The sequence below is a fragment of the Haliotis rufescens genome, unplaced genomic scaffold, assembly GCF_023055435.1.
Source record: "Haliotis rufescens isolate VD_foot unplaced genomic scaffold, xgHalRufe1.0.p SCAF_8, whole genome shotgun sequence".
Lineage (NCBI taxonomy): Eukaryota > Metazoa > Mollusca > Gastropoda > Lepetellida > Haliotidae > Haliotis > Haliotis rufescens.
In genome coordinates, this window is record NW_025964372.1 from 12,372,043 (window position 1) to 12,386,023 (window position 13,981).

At 43.7% G+C, this 13,981-nt stretch overlaps 1 protein-coding gene across 5 annotated transcripts in view; it reads right to left on the reverse strand.

Annotated features, from left to right (window-relative positions):
- LOC124124794 (ankyrin-1-like) overlaps positions 1-13,981 on the reverse strand; it is a 96,644-nt gene that overhangs the window by 65,322 nt on the left and 17,341 nt on the right. For 4 of the 5 annotated variants that reach the window (XM_048388945.1, XM_048388944.1, XM_048388943.1 and 1 more), the window contains exons 2-3: positions 5,570-5,645; positions 4,958-5,169 (exon numbers count right to left, since the gene is read on the reverse strand). In XM_048388945.1, the coding sequence (XP_048244902.1) occupies positions 4,958-5,169; positions 5,570-5,645 (288 nt within the window). Of the gene's footprint in view, positions 1-4,957; positions 5,170-5,569; positions 5,646-13,981 lie in introns of those variants that run through there. The other variant, XM_048388947.1, reaches the window with a different exon arrangement.

Genomic DNA, 13,981 nt, shown 5'->3' on the forward strand with positions numbered 1-13,981 from the left:
GTGGGGCACTAGGAAGACAGCAGACACCTCTATACAACATCTTCCAGTGGGGCACTAGGAAGACAGCAGATACCTCTATACAACATCCACCAGTGGCGAACTAGGGAGACAGCAGATACCTCTATACAACATCCTCCAGTGGGGCACTAGGGAGACAGCAGATACCTCTATACAACATCCTCCAGTGGGGCACTAGGAAGACAGCAGACACCTCTATACAACATCCACCAGTGGGGCACTAGGAAGACAGCAGACACCTCTATACAACATCTTCTAGTGGGGCACTAGGAAGACAGCAGACACCTCTATACAACATCTTCCAGTGGGGCACTAGGAAGACAGCAGATACCTATATACAACATCCTCCAGTGGCGAACTAGGGAGACAGCAGATACCTCTATACAACATCCTCCAGTGGCAAACTAGGGAGACAGCAGATACCTCTATACAACACCTTCCACAGGGGAACTAGAGAGACAGCAGATACCTCTATACAACATCCTCCAGTGGGGCACTAGGAAGACAGCAGACACCTCTATACAACATCTTCCAGTGGGGCACTAGGGAGACAGCAGATACCTCTATACAACATCTTCCAGTGGGGCACTACGGAGACAGCAGATACCTATATACAACATCCTCCAGTGGCGAACTAGGGAGACAGCAGATACCTCTCTACAACATCCTCCAGTGGGGCACTAGGGAGACAGCAGATACCTCTATACAACACCTTCCAGAGGGGAACTAGAGAGACAGCAGATACCTCTATACAACATCCTCCAGTGGGGCACTAGGGAGACAGCAGATACCTCTATACAACACCTTCCACAGGGGAACTAGAGAGACAGCAGGTACCTCTATACAACATCCTCCAGTGGGGCACTAGGGAGACAGCAGATACCTCTATACAACATCCTCCAGTGGCAAACTAGGGAGACAGCAGATACCTCTATACAACATCCTCCAGTGGGGAACTCATAGACAGCAGATACCTCTATACAACATCCTCCAGTGGGGCACTAGGGAGACAGCAGATACCTCTATACAACATCCTCCAGTGGGGCACTAGGGAGACAGCAGATACCTCTATACAACACCTTCCACAGGGGAACTAGAGAGACAGCAGATACCTCTATACAACATCCTCCAGTGGGGCACTAGGGAGACAGCAGATACCTCTATACAACACCTTCCACAGGGGAACTAGAGAGACAGCAGATACCTCTATACAACATCCTCCAGTGGGGCACTAGGGGGACAGCAGATACCTCTATACAACACCTTCCACAGGGGAACTAGAGAGACAGCAGATACCTCTATACAACATCCTCCAGTGGGGCACTAGGGATACAGCAGATACCTCTATACAACATCTTCCAGTTGGGCAATAGGACGACAGCAGATACCTATATACAACATCTTCCAGTGGGGCCCTAGGGAGACAGCAGATACCTCTATACAACACCTTCCACAGGGGAACTAGAGAGACAGCAGGTACCTCTATACAACATCCTCCAGTGGGGCACTAGGGATACAGCAGATACCTCTATACAACATCTTCCAGTTGGGCAATAGGACGACAGCAGATACCTATATACAACATCTTCCAGTGGGGCCCTAGGGAGACAGCAGATACCTCTATACAACATCCTCCACTGGGGCACTAGGGAGACAGCAGATACCTCTATACAACATCCTCCAGTGGGGCACTAGAGAGACAGCAGATACCTCTATACAACATCCTCCAGTGGGGCACTAGGGAGACAGCAGATACCTCTATACAACACCTTCCACAGGGGAACTAGAGAGACAGCAGGTACCTCAATACAACATCCTCCAGTGGGGCACTAGGGAGACAGCAGATACCTCTATACAACATCCACCAGTGGCGAACTAGGGAGACAGCAGATACCTCTATACAACATCCTCCAGTGGGGCACTAGGGAGACAGCAGATACCTCTATACAACATCCTCCAGTGGGGCACTAGGAAGACAGCAGACACCTCTATACAACATCCACCAGTGGGGCACTAGGAAGACAGCAGATACCTCTATACAACACCTTCCACAGGGGAACTAGAGAGACAGCAGGTACCTCAATACAACATCCTCCAGTGGGGCACTAGGGAGACAGCAGATACCTCTATACAACATCCTCCTGTGGCAAACTAGGGAGACAGCAGATACCTCTATACAACATCCTCCAGTGGGGAACTCATAGACAGCAGATACCTCTATACAACATCCTCCAGTGGGGCACTAGGGAGACAGCAGATACCTCTCTACAACATCCTCCAGTGGGGCAATAGGACGACAGCAGATACCTCTATACAACATCCTCCAGTGGGGCACTACAGAGACAGCAGATACCTCTGTACAACATCCTCCACCGGGGCACTAGGGAGACAGCAGATACCTCTGTACAACATCCTCCAGTGGGGAACTAGGGAGACAGCAGATACCTCTATACAACATCCTCCAGTGGGGCACTAGAGAGACAGCAGATACCTCTATACAACATCCTCCAGTGGGGCACTAGGGAGACAGCAGATATCTCTAAACAACATCCTCCAGTGGGGCACTAGGGAGACAGCAGATACCTCTATACAACATCCTCCAGTGGGGCACTAGGGAGACAGCAGATACCTCTATACAACATCCTCCAGTGGGGCAATAGGACGACAGCAGATACCTCTATACAACATCCTCCAGTGGCAAACTAGGGAGACAGCAGATACCTCTCTACAACATCCTCCAGTGGGGCACTAGGGAGACAGCAGATACCTCTATACAACATCCTCCAGTGGGGCACTAGGGAGTCAGCAGATACCTCTATACAACACCTTCCACAGGGGAACTAGAGAGACAGCAGATACCTCGATACAACATCCTCCAGTGGGGCACTAGGGAGACAGCAGATACCTCTATACAACATCCTCCAGTGGGGCACTAGGGAGACAGCAAATACCTCTATACAACATCCTCCACCGGGGCACTAGGGAGACAGCAGATACCTCTATACAACATCCATCAGTGGGGCACTAGAGAGACAGCAGATACCTCTCTACAACATCCTCCAGTGGGGCACTAGGGAGACAGCAGATACCTCTATACAACATCCTCCAGTGGCAAACTAGGGAGACAGCAGATACCTCTATACAACATCCTCCAGTGGGGAACTACGGAGACAGCAGATACCTCTATACAACATCCTCCAGTGGGGCACTAGGGAGACAGCAGATACCTCTATACAACATCCTCCAGTGGGGCACTAGGGAGACAGCAGATACCTCTATACAACACCTTCCACAGGGGAACTAGAGAGACAGCAGATACCTCTCTACAACATCCTCCAGTGGGGCACTAGGGAGACAGCAGATACCTCTATACAACACCTTCCACAGGGGAACTAGAGAGACAGCAGATACCTCTATACAACATCCTCCAGTGGGGCACTAGGGAGACAGCAGATACCTCTATACAACACCTTCCACAGGGGAACTAGAGAGACAGCAGATACCTCTATACAACATCCTCCAGTGGGGTACTAGGGAGACAGCAGATACCTCTCTACAATATCCTCCAGTGGGGCACTAGGGAGACAGCAGATACCTCTCTACAACATCCTCCAGTGGGGCACTAGGGAGACAGCAGATACCTCTATACAACACCTTCCACAGGGGAACTAGAGAAACAGCAGATACCTCTATACAACATCCTCCAGTGGGGCACTACGGAGACAGCAGATACCTCTATACAACATCCTCCAGTGGCAAACTAGGGAGACAGCAGATACCTCTCTACAACATCCTCCATTGGAGCACTAGGGAGACAGCAGATACCTCTATACAACACCTTCCACAGGGGAACTAGAGAGACAGCAGATACCTCTATACAACATCCTCCAGTGGGGTACTAGGGAGACAGCAGATACCTCTCTACAACATCCTCCAGTGGGGCACTAGGGAGACAGCAGATACCTCTCTACAACATCCTCCAGTGGGGCACTAGGGAGACAGCATATACCTCTATACAACATCCTCCAGTGGGGCACTAGGGAGACAGCAGATACCTCTCTACAATATCCTCCAGTGGGGCACTAGGGAGACAGCAGATACCTCTCTACAACATCCTCCAGTGGGGTGTCCACTTAACTTCAACAGAGGTGTCAACTGAATATTCCACAATGTTTGCAACATTAAACAGAGGTGTTCACGGAACCTACCACAATGTTTGCAACATTAAACAGAGGTGTTCACGGAACCTACCACAATGTTTCCAACATTCAACAGATGTATCCACTTAACTTACTGCAATGTTCCCAACATTCAACTGATGTGTCCACTTAACTTACCAAAATGTTCCCAACATTCAACAGATGTGTCCACTTAACTTACCAAAATGTTCCCAACATTCAACAGATGTGTCCACTTAACTTCCCAAAATGTTTGCAACTTTCACCAGAGGTGTCCACTGAACCTACCACAATGTTTCCAACATTCACCAGAGGTGTTCACTGAACCTTCCGCAATGTTCCCAACATTCAACAGATGTGTTCACTGAACCTACCACAATGTTTCCAACATTCAACAGAGGCGTCCACTGAACCTACCACAATGTTTCCAACATTCAACAGAGGCGTCCACTGAACCTACCACAATGTTTCCAACATTCACCAGAGGTGTTCACTGAACCTTCCGCAATGTTCCCAACATTCAACAGATGTGTCCACTTAACTTACCAAAATGTTCCCAACATTCAACAGATGTGTCCACTTAACTTACCTAAATATTCCCAACATTCAACAGATGTGTCCACTTAACTTACCGCAATGTTCCCAACATTCAACAGAGGCGTCCACTTAACTTACCACAATGTTTGCAACATTCAACAGAGGTATTCACTTCACTTTCCACAATGTTTGCAACATTCAACAGAGGCGTCCACTGAACTTACCGCAAGAGTGATGTTGTTGAGGATAAGGTTTGGACAGTCCAGATACAGGCTGACCAGCCAAGGATGGGTGGTGTAGATGAAGGTTTCTTCATACTGATCATGCCTCAGTTGTTGGGACAACTGTACGGCCCGGGGAAAGTACAGTTGAAAGTAAATATTCAGCACATTGTTGATGAAACCTACCGTTGGAGAAATACCATTGTAACCTACATCTGAAAAATTCAAAGACATACCTCAGTTAATCAGATGGAGACATAATGAAGACTTCATCTACTGTGCAGTAAAATTCATATAAAGTCACCTGAGTGTTAGACTACTAGTCAGGGGCTAGTAACAACATGAACAATTAACTAGTCACTTTCCCAGCTTCAGACTGATTGAATACTAAAGTTATCTATGAATGAGCAGGCTCCAGAACCAGCATGGCCAGGGGTCACCAGCGGTTACAGGAACCAATGTCTGGGTGCCTGGCATTAGGGTAACCAACTGTCATGTAACTTTTTTTCTCTACAAATAACCTCAACTGAACACTGAACATTGTTTTGATCTGTTCTATTGTCCGCCTACATCCTTCTTTCTGCCATAGTGGCCAAGATAATCTGTTGTACTCACCTAGGTGGTTCATAAAGATGATGTGCACTGTCTCCACACTGCTGGCTGCCTTCCCACACTGGACTGGCTGCCCTACCTACAGGCAAACAGTCACACAGGAGTACACAACATTGAAAGTCACTGTATGTACTTGTGTTTGGCAGTTTATTGTTTACATCAAGGTAGTCTGTAAATTCATGGCCCAGTTCGGACCATCCAGGGGGGTGTCCCCGACCCACACCGTCAGAGCATGAGCACATGCAATCAGCCAAAGGACAAAGAACCACCATCCTTTCACATAAAGTAAGCACCCTGACCAATAAGCACCCCTTACCAATTTCTAGATGCTTACAAGTGTCCCCAACAAACACTGAACATTTACATCATTGTCCCTATTTTGTTACAAAATTCTTTTTAAAAAAACAGCAAGGTAGAAGGGTTAGATAGGTATTTACCTGGTTTATCTATTTTCACAGATATCGTTAGTGCATCAGAAATAACAGTGAAAATGCAACCATTCAGAATTAGAATTGGTGAAGCTGAAACTTTTGAACATTTAAAGAAGAAACATTATTTTGTTGAAATGCACAGTAAAAGATGGTATCAGTAATTAAATTTATTTTCTATCACCTCCTCCTTCTTTTGTGCATGAGTATGGTTTTACCCCGCTTTTAGCAATATTCCAGCAATATCATGACGGAGGACAACTGAAATGGTCTTCACACATTGCACTCATCAGGGGGGTCGAACCCCTGTCTTCGGTATGACGAGCAAATTATTTAACCATTAGGCTACCCCAACGCATCATTTAAAGTATGTGAACAAAATTATTTATCATGATATTTAAAATGATAGGAAAGAGCAAGTGGTTCCGTGCTGGACCATATGTCACTGAATTTGTATTGCCGTCTCTAGATTTCTGTGTGTTATTGAATATAAATATGATAAATAAGTAGTATCATGTGCACATTTTGAGTGAATTTAATTAGTGTGTCTACCGGTATATACGTTTCTTCCTCAATTTACGCAAAAAGCATGTTGAAGTCAATTCTTAAATATTCATATGAATTAAAATCAATATAAATATTGAATTACAAGTTTTGGAACTTTCTAAGGTAATGAATACAGTTTTTTATGTGTAAAGTAAAATGTTATACTTGTAGTACAAGTAGGCTGATTATGCACTGTTGTATATTGCAGAGATCAGCTACAGAAACAAATGAAGACTAAATTTAGGACAACACATACAATATAATGAATTAAAGTTATGAATTCAAATTCCTGTTTTGTTTTCATTCAACATAGAAAACCCTATTTCAGACCATACTTGTCATGGATTCTGTTGCAGGAATATATCATGCTATCCATTTATTACAATTTTGGGAATGAACGTAGCGTAAAAATGACTTCCACACATGAACTAGACATTCTTGTACACGAATGGATCCAAACCACTTTGGTTTCAAATGTTGATATCACACCAAGAAAATCTGGTATAGGTGTTGTATGAATATATATATAAGCAAGATATACGTTGTCATAATGTTTGACATGGACATTGTAACCATGTCCTGCATTGGTTGTATTATCGTCCACATACCGTATATCGCTGTGTATAAGGCGACCCCACGTATAAGACGACCCCCCTGTACACGCCTTAAAAATCAACCCAAAATCCTATACTCCGTGTATAAGGCGACCGGGAATGAAACACATCACAAGTCTGACTGATATAGAAGATTTAACGTGTGCTTTCCGACTGTAGCGTATTTCGCACACGGACATCACAAGTTAGTTTGTTACTTTGGAGATTTAACGTGCGCTTTCCGACTGATGCGTATTTCGCACACATCACAAGTGCGCACACAAACCTTATATATGCAATAAAACTATGTTTATCTTGCGTTGTTTTTTTTCTACAATGATAGGTCGCGTGTGTAACTCCAGCACACGTCGCCATTTTGTGTTTACATGGTACGACACCAAATTGGTGCCCATAAAATAAAATTCATTTATGAAGTAATAACATATAAGAGACAATGGTGAGTAATTTAATCGCCAATTAACTATGTTGTAACTAACTAGGCTTATGTTTGCTTCACATTCAGTGTGTTTATTCCACAATCACTTGTACACACTGTCTCCAACACTTGTTAATACAACTGTAAAAACAGCGGGAATTGATTTCAGCTTCACCGGTTATCACATGTTAGGTCACATGTGCAATATGCAAATGCTTACCAGTACTTCCGGCTCTCTACTCGCGGATGTTGATTGTTTTACCGTGTCAGGTGGTTTGACAATCTGCATCGAGGCGAGGGTCATTTCAACTTTATTTGCAGAAATTATTAAACTTTATTCAAGGAAAAGAGATACAAATCATGTTTATGTATGGAAATAGTTATTGGAACAGTTATTCAGGACGAAATGTGAAGTTTTATTGTCAAATGCTCGGCTGGCTATCTGACGCCGGTTGACATCGCCAGTGGAAAAAAATGTGAGATCTTCGACTCCGTGTATAAGACGACCCCCCTTCTTAGCCCCCTTATTTTAGGTACGAAAAACTCGCCTTATACACAGCGATATACGGTATATACAAAACATTCGCTGTCCCAATATTTTCATAAAACGTGTTTAAACATTAAGACATAGATGTTGTGACAACATTCTGCATTGGTTTTATTTTGGTTTACACACAACGCTGTAGCAACCAATCTGGGAGTCTACAGGTTAACATTGTGGCAACGTAACCTCACAACGTTGTAGCAACCAATCTGGGAGTCTACAGATTTACATTGTGGCAACGTAACCTCACAACGTTGCAGCAACCAATCTGGGAGTCTACAGATTTACATTGTGGCAACGTAACCTCACAACGTTGTAGCAACCAATCTGGGAGTCTACAGATTTACATTGTGGCAACGTAACCTCACAACGTTGCAGCAACCAATCTGGGAGTCTACAGATTTACATTGTGGCAACGTAACCTCACAACGTTGTAGCAACCAATCTAGGAGTCTACAGATTTACATTGGGGCAACGTAACCTCACAACGTTGCAGCAACCAATCTGGGAGTCTACAGATTTACATTGTGGCAACGTAACCTCACAACGTTGCAGCAACCAATCTGGGAGTCTACAGATTTACATTGTGGCAACGTAACCTCATAACATTGAAGCAACCAATCTAGGAGTTGACAGATTTACATTGTGGCAACGTAACCTCACAACGTTGCAGCAACCAATCTGGGAGTCTACAGATTTACATTGTGGCAACGTAACCTCACAACGTTGCAGCAACCAATCTGGGAGTCTACAGATTTACATTGTGGCAACGTAACCTCACAACGTTGTAGCAACCAATCTGGGAGTCTACAGATTTACATTGTGGCAACGTAACCTCACAACATTGCAGCAACGAAAAGTCCACGTCACAACATTGTCACAACGTAGAATTTTGCTGGGTATCCTTCAATTGTAGGAATCCCAGGTTAAAAGCTGGAAGTCCCCAAAGTCTAATATTGAATATTTATATCATGTATATAACATCTGACACAAACTGTATACTGCATATGGCACTAGTTTATATTACATCTGACACAACTGTATATAGTCCACATCGTACAAATGTATATTAGGCCTACATATGACATGTATATATACTATATTAGGCACTGGTTTATATTACATCTGACACAAGTCTATATTACATCTTACACAAGTCTATATTACATCTGACACAAGTCTATATTACATCTGAAACAACTGTATATAGTACATATAGTTTCCAACCTCGTTGGACCAATGATAAAGACACAGTTCAGTTGTCTTGATTTGTAGAAGCTTTATTACGCCTGACGATACACCCGGACTCACAACACATGCGGGCTGCCATCTTTGTTGGGCTTTCCCTGACCATGCTCCTTCCGGCCTGACATTCGCAAACCTTCGTATTTCCAACAATCGGAATAACTCGGAAATGAACATACTAACATCTCCCCTCCTTCGGAAGAAACAACAAAAAAAAAGAAGAAAAAAAAAGAAAGAAAGAGAATATGTCTCCTTTAACTCAAATGATATTAAACGATTGTAACCGTTAAAAGTTCTCAACATCTGCAATGATCAGATAGTTAAATGTATCTGCTTAGTTCACACAGGCACTGTCTGTATATGCAACCGCATCTTATAGTCTTGCCTCAAAGTTCATGACAGTAATTCATGCATGTCCATGTTGACAATAATTACATCAAATCACTCAAGCATTATATAGTCATTGTATCTTAAAGGCAATCTTTTTTCCCTGAGTGGACGTTTTACTGAGCAAGTCTCTTCAGATATCTTGGTAATATCTGTAACACTTTCTGTAGGTTGAAAACCTGGCTGTGTAGTCTTTGATTGTTCTACATTCTGTGTAATGTTAGGGCTGGCTTGGGCCGTTACACTTCGATCTGTCACAGGTTTCATGGGTGAACTTTGTACAGCTGTTTGGACTTCAGCATTCTTCAAGATCAGTGGATTATGCTCCCTCTGTGATGAGTTGTAGTTGTTCGATGGTGGTGGCGCAGCTGCTGGCTTGATTTGCACACGGTTTCTTCTCAGTGTGCTACCATGGGTTTTTATTGTGTAAGACCTTGTATTGTCCTTGTGGATGACTTGCCCATATGCCCAAGGTTTTCCTCTCTGGTTTGGTGGAGGTTTAGCATACACATAACTGCCAGTTTCTATTGGTTCATGCTCTGTACCAGACGATCTATCGTACTGAGTCTTGCTAGAGATTCTTTTGCCCCTGATCTCTCTATAAACTATTTCGGGATCCACTACCTGGGGCTGCAGAAGTTGATTTGGTGTCGGCAGCAAAGTCCTTGTGCGACGATTCATCATGCGTTGTGCAGGTGAATAGGTATGTCCCTTTTGAGGAGTATTTCTGTAGTTCAAGAATGCAAGTTCTTTGTCATCAGATTTCTTCATCATGGCTTTTGCCACTTTGACAGCTGACTCAGCCTTTCCGTTTCCTTGTGGATGATATGGTGAAGACGTTGTGTGCTTGAAGTGATACTGCTGAGCAAAGTCTTCATATTCTCTGCTGATAAACTGAGGTCCATTGTCTGTATGACACACCCTTGGAATCCCATAGCGAGAAAAATGAGCCTTTGTTTTGGCTATCACTGTAGCGGAGAGAGTGTCTTCCAATTCGTCAACCTCAATCCAGTCAGAGAAGTGACAAACTGTGACAAGGTAAGTCTTTTTCTCAAAGGCAAATAAATCTTGACTTATAATTTGCCAGGACATGGTGGGTATTGGCAAAGACTTCATGGGTTCTCTGGATGCTTCATTTCCATACTGTGCACATGTTCCACACGCACTGCACATATCATGAATAGAGTTCCTCATCCCAGGCCAAAAGAGGACCTCTCGAGCCATTCGTATGTTTGATTCAGCTCCAAAGTGATTCAAGTGTATCTTTTCAAGCATCTCTCTGTACATGCTCTTTGGGATCATCACAAGTGAACCTTTATATATGATCCCATTGCTGATGCTAAGTTCATCTCTATAGCCCCAGTAGGAGGCCAAAGCTGGATCCAGTAGGTTTCTGTCATCTGGCCATCCATGACCTATCAGTGTGTACAACTGAGACATCAATGGATCTTTCGCAGTTTCCTCTCGGAGTCTGGTCTCAGTTTCTTCATGGAGATGTGGATTGTGCTCATCATATTCATGTTCTAGTTCCAGACGGAATACTTCATACCCTGTCACCTTGGCATTGATTGGAGTTGGTAGTGCTGCTCGTGACAGTGTGTCTGCAAGATGAAGTGATGTCCCTTTTCTGTACTTGACAGTGAAGTGATAGCGTTGTAGTTTTAACAACATTCTTTGTAGCCTTGCAGGGGCCTTGTTCAGTGGCTTCTTCATGATAGTTTCCAGTGGCTGATGATCAGTATGTACTTCAATGTCTGCCTTTCCGTACAGCCACTGGTCAAACTTGGCAAATGCATTGCATATCGCAAGACACTCCTTCTCAATTTGGGAATATCTCTGTTCTGTCGCATTCATGCTGCAGGATGTGAATGCCGCTGGATGAAGTTTTCCATAAGCATCAGGCTGAAGTAAGGCACCCCCAAGACCTTCCTCACTAGCATCCACTTGCAATACCACATTCTTTTGCAGGTCATAATAACTTAGCACAGGTGCTGTTGATATAAGTTGTTTGGCCTGATTGAATGCAGTTTCTTGTGTTGACGCCCAAGAGAATGGTACACCTTCCTGTGTGAGCATTGTGAGAGGGCGAATTGTTGCACTCAGATTTTCACAGAAGGGTGATAAGTAGTTGACCATCCCTATGAATCTCAGGAGCCCAGCCTTGTTGCGTGGAGGAGGCAATTCTGTGATCGCAGCAACCTTGTCTGGGTCCAATTTCATTCCTTTGTCAGTAATTATGTTGCGGACAAATTTCAGTTCCTTCATTTTGAAATTCAGTTTAGAAGGTTGGCACTTGATATTTTTCGTCAAGCATCTTTCCATTAACGCTATAAAGCGTCGATCATGATCCTGTTCCGCCTCCTCATATGTGTTTCCTTCACCGTATATGAGTATGTCATCAGTCATTGATATGGTTCCATCTAGACCTTCTAGTGCAGCAGATAGTCTTATTTGGAACTCCTCAGGTGCACTTGTAATTCCAAATGGCAGGCGTAGCCATCTATACCTGCCATAAGAAGTGTGCATTGTAGTCATGAAAGATGATTCTTCATCCAAAGGAATATGAAGAAAACCATCACGGACATCTACCAGTGAAAAACACTTGGCGTTGCATAATTTGTGAAGCTGTTCATTGAGTGTCGGCATTTGACATATTGGTCGAAGGATGGCTTTGTTCACAGTTTGACAGGGATCTATGCATACCTTGAACTTTTTTGGAGTTTCTCTAATTAGAACATTTGAGCACCATGGTGTTGGCTCATCCACCTTTGCTAGTATACCAGCTTCTACATATTTATCAATTGCAATCTTTTCCTTTTCCCTTTTCGCTACAGGAACTCTGTGTATTGGCATCTGTATGGGAACAACATCAGTTTTCACCTTGAAATGAACTGGAGGTCCCAGGGACCCCACCCCTTCAAAGTATTCTGGGTATTCCTTCAGCACGTTGTGCTTAGTGAGTTGACCAGGTGGAGGTAACATCCTTTTCCTTGGTACTACAATAGGCTCTGATGGTGCTGGAGGTGGCATAGTGCATTGTCCAGGCACCTTGCTGTGTATAGTCTCAAGATGATTGCATGCACATAGACTACTGGGATCTGTAATTTCCATTTGTTTCTTTTCCTCCATGCACATGGATTCATTTGATTCTTGAAGATTTGATGAACAGCAGTCTGGTCTGCGTGCCTGAAACCCTGGTAAGTCTCCACCATCTGTAACATCTGCAACATCATGTACTTTAGAAGTCAAAGTAAATACCTCATCAGCTTCAATCTTTATCAGTCCAAGATTTTCACTGTCTTGGCCAGAAAGTAAAGCTGGCTTTCCTTTCAACTGATCATGGGGAAGTACTTGAAATGTCAAAAGTTCAAACTTGTTCTTTCGTTCACATATTAAACTGACCTGTCCCAACGGGTGAAGGGGCTTTGCATCACCATAAGAATGCAATATGAACGGGGATCTCTGAATAGTTGCCTCTGGAAACATATCTCTAACAGTCTGATCGGAAATGGTATTACACGTGGCTGCAGAATATATCTGGTACTTTACTGGTGTAAACTTGTTTCCTGATGTTGATGTTGAGAGGTAGACAAAGTATTTCTTGCCCATTTTGTTTGTGGTTACATTATATGCCTGCTGAGTTTCTAGTGAGTATATCTGGTACTCATCCCCCTGTTCATAGTCATCAGTGTAGTGGCATTGTGCATCTAATTGATGAGTTGACTGGTGACTTTTGCTTGTACCTCGACTTTCCTTGTCCTGGTTTTCACGCTGGTTTGTGTCCCTTACGTACCCTGTATTTCTCCTACCACGACCCTGGTTCCCTCTACTTTGTTGTTGCCCCCGTCTTGGATAAGAAGTGGGGTTGACAGGATGTTGCAAACATACCCTGGCAAAATGGTCATTTAACCCACATCTCACACAGTCTTTTCCTTTTGCTGGGCACACCTTCCATGGATGAGGGCCTCGTCGATCTCCACACCAATGGCATGTACCTGGCTCTCTCTTCAGCTTCATTTCTTTGTGACAAGTCCAGTGTACCTGTTCCTCAATATTCTTGGATGATTCACCAGTAAGTTTATTTGCCTTATGTGCAGATTCAAGGGCTTTGGCTTCACTGACAACATCTGACAATAACTTTTTACTATTGTCTGATTTCAAGTGTGTCTTTAAAAGTTCAGTTCTAATGTTGCTGTCATGCAGACCAAATACAAATTTGTCACGACACATTTCATC